Source organism: Astatotilapia calliptera, chromosome 15, assembly GCF_900246225.1.
Source record: "Astatotilapia calliptera chromosome 15, fAstCal1.2, whole genome shotgun sequence".
NCBI lineage: Eukaryota > Metazoa > Chordata > Actinopteri > Cichliformes > Cichlidae > Astatotilapia > Astatotilapia calliptera.
This window is the reverse complement of record NC_039316.1, coordinates 33,635,267-33,656,939: the sequence shown is the minus strand read 5'-3', so window position 1 is coordinate 33,656,939 and position 21,673 is coordinate 33,635,267. Positions and strand designations below refer to the sequence as shown.

Genomic DNA, 21,673 nt, shown 5'->3' with positions numbered 1-21,673 from the left:
CAACAAATCTGTTTCCTGAAAATCCAGTTTTTGTTCTTTTCTTCTGTGGCTCCCTCTGGTCTTTACATCAAACATATTATTGTATTATTTGCTGTTTTTCCCTCCACAATTTATTCATGTCTACATGAAAACAGCAAGTACAGCACAGCACAGGTTTCAACTGACATCCAGGAAGATAAAATTGTAGATCTACTAGCAGCTTGCGAGAGAAGTTTCTGAACAAGTGTTTGAGACTTTAATAGCAGAATATTTACAATAAATAACTGAAGTGAAGGACGGATATCCACATACCTTTGTCGCTAGCTGGATCTTGTTTGACAATGGACAGAGGGGAGCGCGTGGGTGGCTTGCTGAGGGGGTGGCGGCGACTCTTTTTTATTTCTGTAGGTATTTTCCTCTTGGGATAGGTTGCCTAAAATAAATTAATTTTAAAAAGTGTGTGTCTTATTTTTGTTCAATGTGTTTAACCTTAAAATATTTATCTCCAAATAAAAAGTAATTTGAACATGTTCAAACTTGATATTAATTTAATAAACTGCTGTTTTTCAGAATGGATAAAAAGGAAATGGAAAAACAAGTAATGACTACAGCTGCAAAAACATTTTTTCCTACATTTGTGGATTATTACAGCAAATATTTGTGGATTTTTTTTAGATTTAATTAGCTTGTGTTTTATTAGCCAATTCAGAGTCTACTCTATTGTGATGTAAGCTCACAGCAAATAAAGTATTAAACTGCCACCAAGTGGGGATTACAAACGCTTAAAGAGCTAACCTGTCTGACAGAGTAAAGGACAAATCTATTGACTTTCAGTCAAGATCGGACTCACCTGGGTGGCACTCACATCCATCTTGTTGTCTGCTAAGATGTCGCTGTGTCTCGGGGACAAAGTGTCTAGATGACGAGCCGTGTCCCTCTTTGAATTCTTGTCGTCAGATGTAGCAAACTGCTTAAACGCTTCCTCGAATCCAGTGATGGCATTTTGGCCACTGGAGATCTTCTTCGGCTTTCTCTGCTTCTTTTTCTCAATGTCGTCTGTCAAGTTCTGTGGTTTGGTTTCTTGTTCTTGTCCTGGAAAATAACAGATGAGGAGATAAAGTCAGAAGTGCTACTGGCTCATTAAAAATGTCTGTATGAGGCAATGAGGTTAAAACTACCGTGTGGACTGAGTAATGACTTTTTAAAGTGGAAGATTCTATCACTGAGGATAGAACTGAAAGAAATGCTTTCATATCTGCCTCACCCTCTGCAGCTGGAGTCTCTACTACTTTAGCGGCGGCCTCAGCAGCCTGCTGCTCCTCGCGCTCCAGGGCTTCCAAAGTTATCATGGCCTCTCGGGCAAGACGTGCTTCCTTCTCCTTCCTACGCTGAGCCTCACGCTCCTCAACCTGACGCTGATACTCGACAGCATTCAGCTCAATGCCTTCCTCTGCCAGGACTTTCACCTCCTCGAGCTTCAGACGACGGAATTGCTTCATCTTCTGCATGGCCCTGTCATAGTTAGACAGCTAAGTAAAACCCTCATATTTACTTTTGAACACATGAAGAATTTCATAATACAAACCTTCGCAGGAGGTTTGCCCGTTGGGCGACGCGATGCTCCCTCCAGCTCTCCAGCTCAGGGCTGGTGAGCTCTGTGGGCTTCAGGTGGTCCAGCACTGTTGTGTCTTTACCCTGCTTCCACAGGTCATAGCGCACGGGTTGCAGGCGGCGCACAAACACATCCATGGAGATCTTCACCATGTCCTTCCGGCAGGAACACTGGAGAGAAAAGACAAGGCTCTACATTAGAGTAGAGAATACCTTTTGTAAAGATGGGACTTCTGTGTGATAAAAGGGGGGGGGGGGGGGGGGGGGGGTGAAATTCTAGATAAGCATCTCTATTAAGGTCTTTCAGAACCCACTACCCCACAGCCGTAGGACTACAGATTATATTACACATCCGATTTCTGAAAACTCAAAAGAGTAAGTGAGGAGTGATCAAAAGCAGAGGTAACCATTCAGAGTAAACAAATCAAACTTTACAAAGGGGATTAGTCTATCTAGATAATAAAAATCTCTTACTTCCATCTCTGTAAATTACTAAAACCAGAGACAGTCTAAGAGAGAGAGAAGTCACCCAAACAATGCTGAATTGAATCTAATCTGTAAGAGCAAAGATGGTTGTAAAGTTTTAGCTTCTGGAGGAAAAAAAAGTTTGTTAAAACCTTTTTTTGGGGAGAAGTCGGCAAACCTTTTAAGTACATTATATCCAATTTGACTGTTGACTCAAAAGGCATGCAGATTTTATGTCACAGTGACCACAAACAAAGTTAATTTACACACACGAGCATCAAAAAGGGCCATCAGGATTACCAATACAGCTACAAAATGACCTAACTTGCTTTTAATGGTCACAGGTACACAGGCCTAGAGATCTGCAGGTGGCGATCTCCCGGCAACCTTTATTTTCTATGGAAAAATGTATAGACCCCAACCTGTTAGCAAGTGGTTGTGTAGAGGATCGGTCACAAAGATGGTGCTGTACCAAAAAACTTTGGTTAATAGCACTCATAATTTCCATGAAAGATGCCAATTTGTCTGCAAACAATGGCATTTCCTCACTTTTCACAACTTTGTTTTCAGACATATCTCCCATGCAATCTAGTAAGCGCAATGATAGCAATCAAAGTAGTTGTCAGGAGGTTTTCAGTACAGGACAATGCCTTAGGGACTACGAGCAACCTCCAGCAGCCACTCACCAGTTACAGGATCCACACTTTTCCCTGTTGACCAGTGGTTGCCAGACAGTTGCCGGCAGGTCTCTAGGCCTGTGCGACAAAGGCCACACCTGACAAACAGGCTTTAAATATACAGTAAACAACCAGCTGTTCCACTGTGGTGTTGTACATAAACCACTGACCTGAGATACCTTAAAACATGATAATGACTAAAATACGGCACGAGACAGAACCATTGAGTCATCAGAACTATTGAATCATTGAGCTTACTAGAGAGGGGAACTGTTGCATTAAAAAACTGCAGTGGTGCAGGAGTGAAAAATGGCATGGACATCAAAATGAAGTTTTGAAATACAGGAAACAAATGGAGGGTGGTGTAATGAAAGGGAAAAAAAGAAGAGGAAGGAGACATATGAAGATATTTTTTGTGCCTCGCTTGCTGTGTTTCTTTCAAATCCTTTTATTTCCTGATCTGTATTGACAGCCTTGTGCTCAATTACTAGAAACACAACAGCCCACACCTCCACAGCAAAACAATTTCCAGCCTACATCTCATCTAGACACCACTTGACAGACAGAGACATTAAAATACTGTGTTGGTGATGGAATGGGGAATGGGAGGGCAAAAAAGAGGGGGTGCAAGTGCAAGCATGGGAACACCTGATTTTTACCACAATGAAACTTTTACTGGGAACAGGACGTGACTAACAAAAAACCCCATCAAAAAACAGCCACCGAGATAAATATTGCTCTTACCCTGATTGTACCTAGCAAAATGTGCATTCTTCACTGCTAAAGAGTCAGCGCCTTGTTTTATTTTTAGGAAGGTGTTAAGAGGTTATGGACATCGTTGCCATCCTCAAGGGCCAGGATGAGTTACACTTTATTATCATCTAAAAACTTAATTAGATGAAACTCAATTGGAGATGCACAAGATCTCAGAAAACAAAAACCCACTCTGAGGCAGGGAGTCAATGAGCCCTGAAGTATACTTGGGCTCCTAATGAAGCTTAATTATAGGAGCCACAGAAAACCTGAAGCCCGGGGACTCACTGTGGATGCACAGCACTTAATTCAGTCTTCCTTTATTTTTCAAAGTTCTTCAGTGTAGGGATACTTCTCAGTATATCCAATAGTATAAAACAAAATGAGATTGCATGAAAATGTAAGCATCCAGTTATTTTGTTCATTCTTCTGATGAAACAAAACTAACCTTCAAGATGCTAATAGGAATGGAGAATAATTTCAAAGGTATTTAAAAACATTTTCAATGCAAAATTCTGAATGTGCTGTACAACAGGGCTGCAGATCACCCACCTGCTGAGAAAACAGAGTACAGCAACACAAAGCTAAACCACTACTTTGGTGTTTTTTTGTGTTTTCTTTTGTTTGTTTGCTTCAGTTAGCAAGAAATAAAAATGCTGAACACATTTAAAGACTAAACTGCTCCAATTTTTCTCCCACTCCCACAGTTTTCCCCTCCTTTCCTTCTTTATCTCCTCACATACATCCCCAGATGAGATCAGCTGCTTAACATGCTGAACAAAACAAGAAGATTTAAAACAAAACAGTACAAACGTTCATTAGGAACTGTGGTAAAACAACTGTAAAGTGGCACGAGCCAGGTTTATGATTACATTGCAAGTTGTTGTATTTCTCAGCGATATTTAATGGTCTTCACTAATCTGTGTGGCCGTAAGTCAGGGGTTTATTATCCTCCAGAGTAAAAACTGTCCTTAAAGTCAGAAAAAATAAACAAAAAAAAAAAAAAAAAAATCATTTGTATGTCCTCCTGCATGTAGTTGCTTCTACATTGTACTAACTGCCATTGCAGCAAATATACATTCAGCATGAGTGTCGAAGCTCGGGCTGCTGTGCATTTTTTAGCTATATATAAAGTAGCAAAAATATAAAGTCAAATATGACTATAGAGTTTTAGAAATGGATGATCTTTCTATGGTTAAATTAATCAAATTTCCTCAACATCTGGGCAGAAAGAAATCTCAGCAGCAGGAAGGTTCATTAAGCTGTTCAGAGTGAAAAAAATTAAACTAATTTTAAATTACTTTAGCACAGCAATGCAAAATGGCAAAGAGATTTTTGTTGTTGTTTCTCATGAGCAGCATTAGGGTAATTGTAGTTATAGCATCTTAATTCACCTTGCCCACACTGACACAGCTTCCTAATGTTATAATGAAAATCTCAGTAACATGTCTGTGTTTTACATATGAGCTAAATTTACTGCTGATTTTGGAAACTCTGTGGACAAATTCTGATTGTTTTTGTTAATGACTGGCCTGATTTTGTTGCTCAGTGTCAAGAATCTAGTCTGCATCTTAATGAACACTTCTTTTCTTCTTTTGTTTCAGGCAGTGTTTGCTACATTAACACTGACACAGTCCTTTCTTTAATAAATGTAGCACAAAAAATGCTAAATGTTGAACTATATCATGGACAAAGTTGATGAATACGACTAATAAAAACATATTCTCTGGTCTCATAGAAAAAAAAAACAGACAAGCCTGCAAACAAATACAGAAAAGATGAAGCGAGTCATCTGTAGTTGAATCTTTAGATGAAAAAGTGATGTGATTTAGCCCGGGACCTGGGAGGATGATTTTTGTTCATTTCCTAGACAGGGGGGATATATAAAAAAAATAAATAAATAAAAAAAAAATCACCCTGGAAGCCTGGAGGAACATTAGCAAAGTGTGACTGAGCACCAAACGAGCAGAGAGAGGCTTTCACCAAGAATACAACAACCCCAGAAGACAAACTTTTAACATTCAGAAAAATAATGCACCAGCAAATGTAAGTATAACAATATGAAGAATCTTTTTCACCGACTTCAATTCGTCAGTGGAGTCTACATTTTGCCGTCTTCCCTTAAATGTGCAAAAGAAGGGAAAAAAAGAAAAATCCTACTGTAGCTAGTCATGCAACACCTTTCTTTTTGATTTCTGCTGTTATTATTCTTGTCATTTCAAAGAAAGCTAGCCATTTCCACACTCAGATCTATGGTTCAAATGAAATTGTTTGAGTTTCAATGCTTTTCTGATATGCTCTGAATGAGGTACTAAATCCATTAAATGCAAAAAAAAATGAAAGAAAATTAAATGGCCAACACCTAACGCACAGCCAGAGGTGGAGAAGAAGGTTAATTAGAACTGTCACGTCTTAAACAATAGAAGTACAACCCCACACAGAACATGCAAGGAATGCTGACAATAGACCTGCTCTGACCGCAGATGTGTTCACTTAGGAAGCCAAACAGATGGGTCAGCAGTTAAGGAGCTTGTCTTTAAAAAGGACTGAGACATGAAGCACGCCCAAATTCTCTCTCAGTCTCTGTCGTGTGCCACCAGCCCGAAAACAGTGACAGATTCGATACCGAGCCCCATCGTTCACTGTCCTGTTTGATGCTGACAGACTAGGGCTCAGCAGGGGGAAGGCGGGGAGGGGAGGGGAGATGAGTTAATGGATGACTGCTTAAGCCAAAGACAGAGAAAGATGGCGGAGTTAAGAGAAAGATTAAGAGAAAATGAGACTTTATTATTGCTCAGGAAGAAGGTGGGATAGTTAAGCCATCTAAAACTACTATCTATATCAAGATACAGAATATAGAGAATATAAGAACTGAATTTTTTTAGGATATTTGGGGAATAAAAGGAAAAGAAATTCGAATAATTATGGCCCTGTGGATGTACGCCTCTATATACAGAGGGACAACCCAAATATAGAAAAACCTTTCAACTTTTTCAGGCATTTAGGATCCACTTATTCACAAGGCTCAGCGCAAGATCTGTGCAGTGAGCAAAAAGGCAAAGAAACGCCTTCAGCAGGTCCTGGTCTCTGGTTCATTTTAGCCAAAGACTCATCTGCTTGGTCCAAATGATTCACTATGAGGCGTCTGCTACTGAGCTGTAAATTACACAGCACAAGTTCTGGGACAATCTTTATAACCATTACACCCAAAGAGTACAGACGCCTGAGTGAGAGAGAAATCTGGCTAGAAAGAAAGAGCCCTGCTCGTTGGTCGAGCTGTTGTATTTTTCCACATTCCTCCAGCTCCACGTGCCGAGCTGTGCTGTCGATTTGTCGACTCGGATTAGTCGTGCTGAATGGAAAACTCTTCTTTAACAAACTGAGACAAGCGCAGTGGAGATGCTCCCTTGAGCACTGGTGAAGGGAAGACTGCTGGAGCCTCGACTACTGGTTCTTAAATTACAAGTGGCCACATGGGTACAGTAGGAAGGCCGAAAATGAGAAAGAGCGAGAAGGGAGGGTGATGTGCTTTTGCAAACTGGCACCTCATAAATCTGACATGCAGCCAAGTAGAGAGAAACCAGGGAAAAGGGGCATGCACACACACAAAGACAGAGACAGAGGACTGAACATGAAATGGAATGTATAGAGAAAAGAAAAGAGGGGAGTTTCTTCCAGAGGACATTGTCGTTGGGCTCCCTTCCACAACCAACCCATGCCCTGTCAATTTCATGCTCAACAGCCCACGGGCAAAGAGGCAGTTTGCGTCAGTGCAAGGATGCAAGGGTACAGTTAGTGTCGGTAACAGATGGTGTGCAGCAGAGAACCAGACGCTGCTTTTATATTTCGATATGATCTATTACTTCATCCCTTCAAAGAAGCAAACACCCAGAGCAGGAAGGCTGCAAAGCTGCCTCTGAATCACACATCCGATCAAAACTATTCAAGTGGAGTGTCTACACTGGCCTTCAGACCTCGTCTCAAACAAGTGCTGACAAAATTTAGATAAAAACCTATTTTCTAAATGGATAGACGTGTTATATAGATGGAGTGCCCAGTTTGCAAAGTTAACATGATCATTAATGAGCATCACTGCTTTTCTTTTAGCCAGATCAGTGTTTTGTTTTGGATGTTTTTGTGAGAGCATTTCAAACGTTTTCAAAATCCCCCAAATCACTTTTTCCCATCACTGCTGACACGTTAACACAGCAGACTGAAATTTCTCTGTTACGGTGACTTAACCTCTCTGCAATCAGTCTCATCTTACCAGTGTAGCCATCTTGCCGTAGTCCACCCAGCGCAGCGTGGCAAAGTTTGTGGACTCTGCACAGTTGAAGCCATGGTTGAAGCCGGCGTGGTAGCCATAAGGAAAGGTGATCATGAACTCCCCTTCATTCTGAGTTATCTGTTCACACAGACAAGAAAACACATTTTTTTAAATGTCTGAAGGCTGAATTTATCAGTTGTCTCTGTGCACAAGGAAGGCATTAATCTATTTACCAGTTATTTCTTACAGCTATATTTTATTGTTACCACCAGTTGCACAAAGGCTACCGCTGACTTAAGGTTTGAGGGATAAACATTGAGTTTGAATCCTTAGAAACATCTTGTCCCTGTTTTTCTAACTTAATTCGACTAAACATGGCTGCTGCTCCGAGTACTGAATTCCTTCCCATGAGCTCAGTGTTATTCTGCAAATGTGCTCTACTTGTCCTCACATTTTAACCACTTGTGTGTGTGTGTGTGTGTGTGTGTGTGTGTGTGTGTGTGTGTGTGTGTGTGTGTGTTGCCCTAAAACCCAAGCCCTATATATCTGACTGCGGATCTCAACTTCTTTACAAAGCATGGATCTTGGCAATCAAGAGACACATCAAGCCAGATAAGGTGACAGGAGAAACGGAAGTAGGGGGCTGAAAGTGGGAGATAAACTTCTTCAACTAAAGGCAGTGGTTCAGATATCAAAAGTCCCTTTTTTCTACTGCAAGAACACAAGTTTTATTTTTACACTCAAATCAGGAAAGACACTGTAGGTGTGTAACAAGTCAAACGTTCACTGTGATAATGATGTCCTAAGGGGTGAGAAATGAGATAAATGGGGGTAGAGGGGAACCCTTATGCTGACTCTGGAGAACATCAGATGCCTGCTCCATGTCAGCGTTTTTTCCCCCTTCCTCAATCTGCCATAATTTGAAGACTGAACTGCTGAACAGAACAATAACCGATAGGTGAAATGATCCCCAACAATTTGCTACGACAGACACAATATCTTGACTCAAACTAATTTTTCAGAGCCAGTATAAGTTAATAATAAAAGCCCACTTCTTCTCCAGCTGACGCAAGACACACTTGGAGAACTGGGGGAATAAATGCACCACTTCCCATCTTCTGATACTAAATATTTCAAATCTCCTCATTGTTTTAATGTCAATATCTGCATCACAATTTCCACTCTGATCATTATGAGGCTGAAGATGCGTGTGTGCTTAAGCATTGGGGTACAGCTTTATTCCATTTTATAATGGTTGCCTACTTTAGATAGACGTTAGAGTCAGGGCAAACAGCTTTCTTCTATATGGTGTTAAAGGGTGAAACAGTGTCAGCCAGTTTAAGGCAAGTGGGTGGGAGGGACTCTATTGCTACTTCAGCCAGCACTGGTAAAGAAGCTTGTATGACAGTTAACACAGAAATTGTTAACATTACTTTATTACCTCATGGATACCTTATACTGTGTGTGTAGGGAAACAGCGGCTACTCACCCTGTTAAAGGGAATGCCATACTTCTTCAGGATGGATGGTGATATCAGTGTCATTTTGTGGCGAAGGAAGGCATCGCAGCCTTGGGAGCTGCCGGGAAAGAAGCCTGCAGAGGGTGAGAGTGAGCATAGGGCATTTTACTGACAACCACAACATCATCTTACTACAACAATCGTAGGGTATACACACACACACACACACACACACACACACATATATATATGTAAACATACATACATACATACATGTATATATATATTCATGTTATCATCAACCTCTGAAAGCAATGTTATGTTATCTTTTTGTGTTTCTTTCATGAGCCACATTCAGCAAAATCTGTATCCATGACAGAGTTTTGTTCAATCACCACAAAAGACAGATTAAAGACTTTGAGAAAGTGCTGCAGGCCTCTCAAAAACAGCCCACGTTTTGTTTTGTTTTTTTACTCTTGCTAGTTTATGTTTATGTAAACGATTAATCTGTATATTGTAGCAACAGGAGAATAACTGGATTTAAACTCAGAGTTAGTGAGAGAAGAAGATTAATAAGCAAAGCCGAAACCCATATACCAATATTTGGTGATTGGCAACTTTTTTCTTTCATACATAGGAAACAATAAATGCTCAGAAAAAAAAAAAAACTGATTATGTGTAGTTTCATTCATTTAGACTCAACTCTGCTTAGATCAGCTGGTTGTTTTGTTTATCGTCAGGTATCTGGTGTGGTGGATGAGCCAAAACATCAGCCTACTGAAGTACACCAACACTAAAGACAATATGTCAACCGCACTCATAAGCCATCAGGTACATGTTAAAAATGGATTTTGTTCTCACCAGAAACTTCTTTTAAATCCACTTAATAAGCCTGAATCATCGAGTCACCGATTTTACGAACGGAAGCAATTATGCGGTGACTATGAGAGAAACTGTCTAGCAATGAAGTGTTGAGCATGAACAGTAATTTCAAGGACATCGGTTAAGAGCTGACACCAATGCAGCACTTGTTCCTGAAAGCCATTAATTATCATAATCATTTCCTGGGCCAACAATCCCCAGATGTCATCATGATGCCCCTGTGGTCCCCTGCCTGTCAGCTGGCACAAGTGAACTTCTTTGAGAAGAAGAAAACTTAAAATGACACGGCAACTGAATACATCAACTACTGCATGGAAATGGGTGACAAAATTTACAGATGAAGCTACTGTACACTGATAGCATCATTGCTTACTCTGATTTTTAGGAGGAAAGAAACCTAATGATTTCTCTTATTCTGTTCTCAATCACTACAGCACCCTAATAGCATGCCTAAAATTAGGTTATGCTGTGAAGCATGCGGGTGTCCGAGACATGAATGGAATCACTCTCTGATCGTGATGCAATATTTTCATCACACTCTGTCTGAATTAGAAACTAACAGTATGTTGCAGTAGTATTACGACCACAATCTAGCATAAACCATTACCAAGAAGCTTGTCAGCCTTTACTGGAATTTAGATTGAATATATTAATTTGCACAAACTGCTTTGTGTAAAGTACAAAAAACAGATTACAGAGTAATTAAAGGAGAAAATCAACACATTTGAATGTACTGCATTAGCCTGATTACTATACAACAGTGATTGGAGAATAGATTTCTATGATCCCTTCATATGTGTAATATAATCCCATAAGTGTATTTCGACACTGACAAATAAACAGCCATCTCCAGTTGAAATGCAACCATTTATCTTGTTATTGTTAATCCCACAACCTGGAAAAGGAAATCCGGTTTCCCCTTGACATGGGCAGAAATTAATTCACTGCCCAAAGTGTGGAATAATCACATTACCACAGTGCATGAAAATTCACTGATTGTGGGCCTCCAGGTTGGATTTCTGGGGAGATCTGATGGATGTCACTGTGTGTAAAGGGATGCAACAGCATAAAAGTGAAGCTGGGTGCTGTCTCTCTGTAAAATTGTGATCCAGTTCAGTGCAACCAATGCAAACAGAAACAAGGAAAACCTGTGGGGTTATTTAAAACATGTTATTAATTTGCAGAAGCAGCAGCACTAACAACAGTGACAGTCAGAGGCTACTGATTATTTAAACCATGGTCTCATCTGTTTACTGCAGTGTAATTAATCCGAAAACAATACAATGAGCTGTGCATTAATTACCGATGTTTCCGTCACTAATAAAAGTTACTGCAAGTCAGTGTACTTTATGAGAGGATTCAAACTGCACTAAAGGAAATGTGAAACTGCATTTGCTATTGTATCAATGTGGACTTTTCCAGCTGGAGTAATTTACCAATCATACCCATCTTGTATTATAAAACAAACTCAATTCCTTAAAAACGCCGCCCGCTTTGAGAGCCCAAAATGTCAGAGGTATATTATGATCTCAAAGCCCCGACTCACTCTCTAAAACAAAGGCTCACTTCTGCTCTTGGAGACAGAAAGACAGACTCTGCATAATCAAAAGAATGAATTTCTCCTCCATCGCTCACTCTCCACCCCCTTTACTGCATGTACCCACCAGTGCCTCAAAGGGGGGTCCATCCATGCCTCCACCCAGTTAAACTTTAATGTGACTGACAGTATAATCAGCACCCATTTCATCCTTCATTTTCACTGCATTGTTTCAGCCTCTGTTCCACCCTACAAAGCAAAAGAGGGAGAGGGGGACTCTCTACTCTCCCAGTGCCTGCCTGCCCGTTGGAGCTGATAAAGGTGAATAATGTGCCGACAGAGCCTGCGTATTAATCCCCATTAAAATGCAGCTGGCTTTCTGAGCTCTCCATGGGGTAATATTAACTTAAAGGCTTCATTCTGTCCTTTAGAGTTTGAAAATTAAGTTCCTGCTTCGAACCCTACACCCTCCCCTCCTCTTCACCTTAACCGAAAAGTCTCCCGCCGTGGCAGAAATGAGGAGTGATAGGAGTGACGTCTGTTACCCTGTCAAATGTCTGGAGAGGAGGTTTTAAGTAACCATTGTCCCAGTCCCATTTAGCATCCCTGCAACACTCATAACTGTCTTTTTAGGACCCCATAAACAGTTGGCTGCCTGGAGGATGGCTTTGATAGGTCAGTGAGAGCCTGTTAAATAACGGTGGCAGTGGTGTCCTCCTACTGCCAGCTGGTTAGATAAGAAGAGAGGAAGACAGGAAAGAGCATCAACATATACAATGTAACTAGAAAGCATGTTGCTTGAGATCAGAGATGTTGAGGTTATTTAAATAAAACATTAAACAATTCTGCATACATTGAAATGCATAATTCCCAAGTATTGTCCTAAAACTGCCAAACCAGGCAGATAAAAGTAAGACAAAATGCCCATTTTGCAGTATAATGCTATATTTATTTATAGCGTTTTTATTATCAGCAAAGACTTCAACATGGTCTGTGAGTAAAGCCGTCAATACAATGGGCCCATCTCACAGCAGACTTTTTGACTGGTGTTTTAGAAAAGGCACAGACGGAAGTAATAACAGTAATTAGGACTCCATTCTATTTAGGTGGGCCAGTAAGTCAATGTGAACACCAGGGCTGTGAAACTGAAACAACTGAATAAAATGATGCCAAAGCTGCAGTTGTGTTTAGTACTGGTAGGGTTTGCAGGGTTTCCCCCTTTATTTAGTTTTTAATACTTAATTGTAAAAGTATTACTTGAGAGATTACAGAACTAGGGTGTTTAAGAATGAGGCTCTCTTTGATTTGTACTTAGGATTTGGAATAATTACAAGGTGTTTTTTAATCTTAGATTCTTCTGTGGATTTTTCATGTCGTTTTCAAACCACAAGAGCAAGTTTTTGCATGAATGAAGCCCAGTGGTGGGCCCATTTGACAAACACTCTTTAAATGACCGTAACTCTGTTACAAACTGTGCTAGAGAAAAAAAATTCAAGTGGTTTTGGGGAGAGGAGAACAAAAGCTTTACAGGGATCTGTATCATGGTAGCAAAAGAAGATTCAGGTACTACGGTCTGAACGCAGACAGAAAAATCAGCTCTGGCTAGATTTTTACATTAATGTAACTCCTCAACCATTTTGGGCTAGAGAGAAAATTCACATAGTTTCTAAAAGATGGGATTCAATTTACAATTTTACAGCCAAAACCACAAAATAAGTGCAGGTGGCCTGTGTGATACTTTCGTGATAATGAGCTATCATTATAGACATAAGCCTGACACTCCAGTTTGCATTGCCCTAAGCAGCAGTACATAAGAAGAACTTTATCACAAAGTCAAACATGTTTGGTTATTTCTCCAGCTTTCTTTTGTGGAGAAATTTTAATGCAAACGCTCCATAAACACATTAAGTAGATTGGTTAAGTGTTTTCCCTTTATGCCAGCGCAGTAACGGCTACAACCAAACCCCTATCCAACGCTGGCACAGCACTGTGCAGATAGCCAGGGAGTTCCTCCACAGAGGAATTTTTGGCGAGGCTTAATTAAAGGCCAACACCACAAGAAAATCCACTGGTGAAATGATAAGAAATGAGAATAAAAACATAAGAATTAAAATCCTCTCCAAAAAGTGCCTCAGAGCAATTTAGCAAACTGCTGAACAAGTAGAACATAAACACTGATATGTTTTTGACTTCCAGGAGTGAGCTCTCCTCTCACCCTCGGCAGCTGTATTTTACAAATGAGGCAGGTGCTGGATAAGCCAGCTAAGCTGCAATGTATGACTGAACACCCTGCTATAAAAGCTGGCGCTAATGGGATCTCAGTTTTAATGTCCAAAGCCAGGCTACTCTGCGGGTGGTTTTAAAAGTAGCATTTAATGTCATTTTTAACATTTTACCAGTGTAACCAGCAGATGTATGGATAAAGGACATCTGGGCCAAGACTGTCCATTTCCCTGTGTGTCAGTCACTGATTACAATATGAATATAGATACACTTATTTAAAAAAAAAAAAAAAAAAAAAAAAAGCTAAATTACTGCAGCGTGACAGCTGATGCTTTCAAAATTACAGCTGCCAAATGTGCTCCTCTTATCCCTCCACATGGACTTCCTTCCACAGGCTGCTCAAATGTGACTGGTCAATACGACTCTAAAGCCCAAAGCATCTCACTCCTTGCCCTACAGATTCTGCATATTTATAAGGAAACCTATTTAACTTCGTGTGTGTGTAGCCCACAGGAAAAGGTTTTAGACCTGGAAATGCAAAACCAGCTTCCTCGAGCTGTCTTTCAGCCCCTCAGTATTATGTGACCGAACCTTTTTGAGTTTAGTTCATCAATAACAGTTTTTCCTTATAAGTACAGGAAGTGAAATACTGTCTGAATACTTTTGTTTCCTTTGTGCATAGAGACAAACTCCATGTATTGCACATAGATCAATGGTACATAGTTAAATTCCACCCAAGAGTGATAACTAGCATATAACTGGGAGAGTGTGTCTATTTAAAGCAAGTCTCTCTTCTCACCTCGATATCTTTTCCCTCACTCTAAGAAACATTCGATACTAAGGTTAATCCTCACTGATCAAAACAGAGAATAAGAGTAAAAGGAGAACATGGGTACTGGAAAAGAATGGGGAACAAAAGGAAACATCTTGTGTCAAAGAAAGATGGCAGAATGGTATCACTTCACTGCCTCTTATCCACCTTAGACAAGATTTCTAGATTTCAGATGAAATCCTCATGTCAAAGCGCTGACTATAAAAGTCAACAAAGAATATAATGCTGAGAAATTGTTCTACTTTTTGTTTTTTCACCCTAGTTGAAATATGTTTGACGTTTTCACTTTTCCACAGATTTCTGACAGGCGTTAAGACCGTTCATGAATCATCTACAGCCAACACTTCCTCCTCGGGATAATAAACATTCATCAAAACATAGTCCAGAACAACTGGCCTTGATTGTGTGAGTTTTTCAAGTTTTCCGTCATTACTTCTGCAGAACAAACAGGTGCTGCTGGTGTCACTTCAGACAGCTTCTACTATAAAATTCAGCATCCATCCTCATCTTTTTAGCATGAGTGACTGCACACGTTAAGTGCTTCAAGCTGCTCTTTCATCTGCTGCTCCATTTTAGCACAACCAAGTGACCAAAAAACAAAAATATATAATTTTATATATTGTGGCAAAGTGGCATTATCAAAGTTTTTCACTAACTAAGTGCATATGCGCCACACTGTTGATGGTAAGGACCACTGTGTTTGTCAGAGGAAAAGCTGCGGGAAGGTTGTTTATTGTGAGTGCTAAACAATGACGTCCATGCTGCGGTTGGGAGAGGAGAAGGTGAGATGTAGCTCAAAAGTCCCGCTTTGTTTTCTATTAAACGATGCAAGAGGGGGCAATAAGCGTGCTTTGAATGTGTGCTTGTGTGTATTCAGGGCATGTGTTAAGTGTGCAGCGTGTGTATGATTTTAATGGCGTGTGCTCTACAGGCGGAAGCACTTGCTCTGTCACTTAACGCATGTGAGTGAAAGAGATAGGCAGGAAAGCGTGCTGAAGTGGTGAATAAACAAACTTAAATGGATTTTAATTGAAATTAGCTCCTCACCTTGTGCCAGCCTCTCTAGTCTTTTGCCATGCTCAGGAGGGACACTGTACCTGTGGAGACAAGAGGAAAAGATGACAAAAAGTCAGACACCTCTGACTTGTGTTGAACTTTTTTTAACCTAATTTTCACCTTCTCTTTCTTCCAATTATCTTAAAAGAAATCAAGATGTACAGAATATTTTTACATCTCTAGTGTGAACACTTTGCTTGTACTAACAGCTTAAAAGGAATCTGCAGTTTTGCTGAGGTGAATCTGCAACTTCAGGTCTTCTCATAAAGCAGATGTGTGGATAAAGCTGGGTTGCATTCTTAGCATTAAATATATCACAGAAACATTATTTTCATTGATGATTTAATTCATTCATCAATTGCTTAAGATGAACACAAAGCATATTTAACAGGTATTTATACTATAGTATACAAAGTCAATGCATGTGTTAAAATGTCAAACAGCAAGCATGTGGCCATGTGACAATTTGACTTGAGATTCACCGTAGTATTAAAAGCAAACAGATGAGCACACAGGGTAAGATGCTAGAGGGAAACAACAAAACACACAACCTGTTACGGTTTTAATACGATTTAGAGTCAGAGCTGTCAGAAACACACCACGGAGGCTCATGGTTATATGTGCATTACTCTAGTGATTGACTTGGTGCAATTAAGAAGAAAACTTTGAACAAAAAATGTCAATATCTAAACACTGTAGCAGCGAAAGAAAACAATTATCATTAAAAATATTTATAGTGAGACTGGGAGGGAAGGAGAGGTTAGTGGAAAAGATCAAATGAGCGGTGAAGGGCAGGACCAGGAGATATTAGTGTTTTGGGAGTGCTAGGTTATTTCTGACCTCTCAGCAATTACTGGTTTGATGAAACTGCCCATGACATAACCGTCACTATTCCTCCCTAAAACAAATTCTTGTTTTTGTAACTGACATATCTGTGCATTTGGCAAAAGCCCTTCTTTTTGTTTCTTTGTTTTTCTTAAATCACCTCAATATTTTACATCCTTTTGTAACAGTAACCCTTTGGCCTTGGTGTTTGTGCTAGAGCGAGGTATTACTATTGGCAGTGTTCGTGCTGATAATACATGAGGTAGGCACTGCAAAGTACGTGGCATTACACCAATTGTCATATGCTAAACTTAGAAAGCAAATTTCTTTCTAAAACAGAGTGGGAGGAAGGGAGCAGAGCTAAACTATAATCTGCTCATTTGTGAAGTTATTACATACTCTTTATTACAGCAATTAAATCCTCGGTATTGTTTAACCCTCCATAGACCTTGAGAAATGAAGATGGGTGGGGGGAGGAGAAAAAAAAAAGCCTACATCTCTGCTTTCTTACAGAAGCCTTAACAACAAGAGAGATGTTTGAAACAAACTGAGAAAGAAGTAACAAAGAGAGACGGTGAGAGGCCATCGCACCTAATGAGAGACAAGAATGGACAAGAGAATAAGACTCACAGAGAGGAAGGAATGAAAATAATTAATAAAAGGAAGCATAAAGAGAAAGTCCATTCCAGTCAGAGACGCCATGAAACATGGCGCCACACTGCCACCTGTAGACAAAAGATTAGACCGTAGCTGGAGCTGCAGCCTCCTTCAGTGTTTTATTGTAAACACTAAAAGCTATGCATAGATTTTAGCTCCAACCTGACATTGGGTTATGGGCTAATGTTGTCACAAAGCTCTGCAGGCATTCTTATGAGTTATGACCAGATATATCACTCGGGTTTTGGGTCATATAGCGAGCACGGTATACACACGGTATACACACGGATACAACTGAGTGCAGCATTGTAACGCAGTTTAGCTGCAGCTCCAAAAAAAAAAAAAAAAAAAAAAAAAAAAAAGGAGAAATAAAAGAAACAAACAAACTGTAAAACGAACAGCAAAACGAAAACAAAATGAGCTTCGAGTAATTCCAGCATCTGTGTTCAGCTAGGCTAAATACATCCCCACACCTCTCAGCTGAAGATTAAATTGATATCGATCTTTTCCTCCAACTCAGGAACACAGAAAACAACTACATCTAAACCGAAGTTTTGGAGTCCACCTCTAAAAGCTGTTTGGGATTTTTTGTTTTTTTTTTCTGCGTGAGGTAAAATCACATCAGAGCTTTCTGTGCAAATATGTACATTTTTCAGAGAACTCCATCCCAGAGACAAACTAAACAAATCAAACGATCAGCGTGAGTCCTCCTGTTCCCCTCCGTCCGAAGGCTGAGGTTTCCATGGCAACAACACGTATGTCACTCTGCTGGCACGGTGAGAAACGCACAAAACAACGCACGGCAAATGAAGGCTTGAACTTTTACACCTCTCTGGGGAAGAGTGTTATTTACCCAAGGTGGGACACCTTTCCAGGCAGGTAGAGATAGAGGGGGGAGCCTTGACAGCACGAGAAGTGCCAATGCATGTGTTAGTGCGCCACTGCAGACATGTTGCACACACACTTCTTTAAAAATCTGTAAACAACTATGGCACCGTTAAAAAGGAACTTTCAGCTACTAAAAACATCAAGTCAACGCTGAGAACACCCCACTCAACATCCGAACTGCAGCTGCATTTCAACTTCTATGCAGATTTTCAGCTCCCCGTTCCTCTCCTCTGGGAACTGTCAAACGACAATGCTTCAAAACCATCGGACTACAGAGGAGGTTGAAAACTGATGGATTCATAATGAACTCCACCCTTCCTGGGAAGTTGCAGCTGGGCTACACTTCAAAATATCCCTTTCAATTCTCTTTCGTCAGCCTTTCCCTATCTTCTAGTTGCATGCTCAGAGGCTAATCTTTTAACTGACAGCATATCTATTGTTGTGTGTTGGGGTAGATGGATGATTGACAGGGTTTCAGCACTGAAAAGAGAAAAGAGAATGATGGAGGGATAAAGATGGGAAGAAAGTGACTGGCAGCTAAGGGTGAGATCTTCCACACATCCACTAGAATGTGTGCGATTGGCACTAGTAGTTTTGGTAGGGTCTGACTTTGATGGGAGCAGAGTTGCATGGGGAAACGGAGTTAATTTCACAATCGGCTGCACTATGAGAGGAGAGGAAGTGAAAGACAAAGAGAGTGTGTGTTTTAAAGGACCGTGCTCTGTTTAACAGCCTGTAATTACCCCACCACACACAAGTATAAAAGTGAAAATGATTCAGTTTCAGTGGGGGGAGAGTGCGGGTGGGTGGGCTTGGTGAGAATTAGACAAGAGAATTCAACAAAAGCATAAAAAGTCTGGGAGAAGAAAAAGAGAGAGGAAATAAAACTCGTACATCTGTTTAGTTGGGCATCAATTAGTCAGACTGATGTTAAAATAATGTTGTTGTTTTTTGTTTTTTTTAATTACAAGATTCTCGATTACCCAATTTGATAATGGTTAAAAAAAAATAAAAAATAAAACAGAATCCGTCACAGCACGAAGGTCCTGGGTTTGAATCCACCATCCGACTCTGTGGAGTTTGCATATTCTCCCCGTGCCTATGTATGTTCTCTCTGGGTACTCCAGCTTCCTCCACAGTCCAAAGACATTTAGGTTAGGTCAACTGGTAGTTCTAAATTGGCTATAGGTGTGAATGTGAGTGTGAAAGGTTGCCTGTCTCTCTGTATTAGCTCTGTAATAGACTGTAACCTTTTTGGCCTATGACAGGTGGAATAGACCCCAACCAGATGCTGGATTCATAATGAACAGTTACAGAAAGCGTTTTTAAAAAGACCACAAAAGGAAGAAGCAGTCTTTTTAAAAACAAAACAAAACAAAAAACTTCTTTCTGCTAAAATATGTCTTGTGCATTAAAACCAGTTCATTTCTGTTATAGTGAGCAAAACTGGTCTCACATTGGCTATGATTTGCATACCTCTCTGGCTACACAAAGAACATTACTGAAATTTAATAAATTCAGATAGGGAGACGACAACAGTAATAACACTGCCCTCAAGTGGCTGTAAAAGGATTTATACGACTTTGGTGTGTTAAAAAAAAAAAAAAAAAAAAAAATCTATGAAACAGCCCTAAATATGTAACCAACAATTGTTTCCATAATAATCTTTAAACACGGATACAAGAGAAAGACAGAAACACCACACCTTCTTAGCAATTTAATAAACACCGTGGAGGTGTATTCAAACAAAGGAATACTGCATACACAGACCTCCATAAGCAATGCAGCAGTGCCAGAGGTCCAGAACATGTAACACCAGACTGAACACTGCAGCTCGATGAATGTAATTTCATCTGTCAGACCACACGCACTTTGACACTGAGTCGTAGTGAAATATACTCATGCTCACTCGGAGGTGTGAAAACAAGACAGATGATTTTAATGAGGTGACATCACAGAGAGGGGGAGCTATAACACATAGACACATGGTATACCACTTCAGGAGGCAAGCAAGAGAGGGGAAAAGGTGGCGGGGAAGCATACTGTGAAAAGAAGGAAGACAGGTGAGAAAGAAAACAGAGAAGGAAATCTTTAAAACAACAATAAAAACCCACAAACACACACATACACAGAAGCAATACTGTATTTCTGAAAGCTGAGATGACACTGCTCCCCTCCTGCAGTGATATGGATGGAAAGACACACACACACACACACACACACACACACACACACACACACACACACACACACACACACACACACACACAATCAAGGAGCAGAAAAGGTAAGAAGAAAAACATTTTCCCCTCAGGAACCATGTGACAGAAGGAAATACAGACAGCAGGCAAGAAAAGTATAAATCTGAATCACAGCACTACCTCTCCTGTACAACAGGCTCTATAAAGAGTTTAAGCAACTCCCAAATGTCAAGGTACAATGAGACAAAAATTTATATCTTTGTTTTTAATTTACCATTCTTCAAAGTACCGCATCAGACTAGAAATTGAAAAATAAATCATGTGAATAAGATAAAGTGACAACTAGCAATTATAAAGAGAAATAACTTTTGTGCCTGCTGTTGACACAAAATGTAACAAATAACATTTTTTACCCGGCATTGAACAGAAAGAAACACTACTTTGTTATTGTTTGGCATTACCAATCAGTCAAGCTTCAGTTTCAATTTGTATTTGCTTGAGTCCAAACCACATAATTAGTCAATTTCATCGAGATGAATGATTTGGCAAAAAAAATGTTTAAATGAAAACATAGTTTAATTAATTTCAGTTTTACTTATATAGCAACAAATCAAAACAGCAGTCACCTTAAGGAACATAAAGACCCAACACTGTAATTGGCGACAGTGGGAAGGAAAAACTTCATTTTTACAGGAAGAAACATCCAGCAGAACCGGGCTCAGAGAGGGGCAGCCATCTGCCGGGACCAGTTAGGGGTCGTGGCTAATGGTTTGCAACGAGCGCAGTAGCAGTTGTGATTAACTTTACACACAGCTAACCTGATACCAGAACCAAAGAGGAAGAGGGAGGAAGGACAGCTAAAAAACTAAACTACGCTATATATTCTAATCACTCCCCAGCATCAGTTTTTACTGCTATGTTCTGCTTTGGAGACTTAGTACATAGACATCAGTTTGGACCCAAAATCAGGTCAGATAAAGGCAGACAAGTTGTGTCTCTAAAGAATGATTAAGGAGTGAAACGAGTTGAAAATTTTGCCAATCATTACTGTCCACACTTATAATAAACAGGATGTAGTGAAGACTTTGACACAAATTTCAAGTTATAAGGCATCCATGTGTAAATATAGACACATTTGAGCTATCCAGGACAAGCATTGCATTTACATAATCAGGTGAAAATTAGCGTGCAAATGACTGCAAATCTGCAAAGCACCCTCTCACTCTGTCCTTCGCAAAGCTCACTGCAAACAATTCAGGCATTCAGGTAGCAGAATCCAACTTTCAGCCTATGCTGTCACTGTTGTCACTTTAAATATGAACAAGCTGTCGCTATACAATGTTCATTTCGTGACAAGCCTT

At 40.0% G+C, this 21,673-nt stretch overlaps 1 protein-coding gene across 1 annotated transcript in view; it reads right to left on the bottom strand.

The window, feature by feature from the left end:
* The window catches only part of kdm4b (lysine (K)-specific demethylase 4B), a 42,333-nt gene that overhangs the window by 14,168 nt on the left and 6,492 nt on the right, over window positions 1–21,673 (bottom strand). Inside the window, exons 6-12 of the mRNA XM_026194264.1 lie at window positions 15,733–15,782; window positions 9,242–9,345; window positions 7,753–7,890; window positions 1,565–1,761; window positions 1,244–1,491; window positions 830–1,071; window positions 292–412 (exon numbers count right to left, since the gene is read on the bottom strand). Of these exons, the coding sequence (XP_026050049.1) occupies window positions 292–412; window positions 830–1,071; window positions 1,244–1,491; window positions 1,565–1,761; window positions 7,753–7,890; window positions 9,242–9,345; window positions 15,733–15,782 (1,100 nt within the window). The remainder of the gene's footprint in view (window positions 1–291; window positions 413–829; window positions 1,072–1,243; window positions 1,492–1,564; window positions 1,762–7,752; window positions 7,891–9,241; window positions 9,346–15,732; window positions 15,783–21,673) is intronic.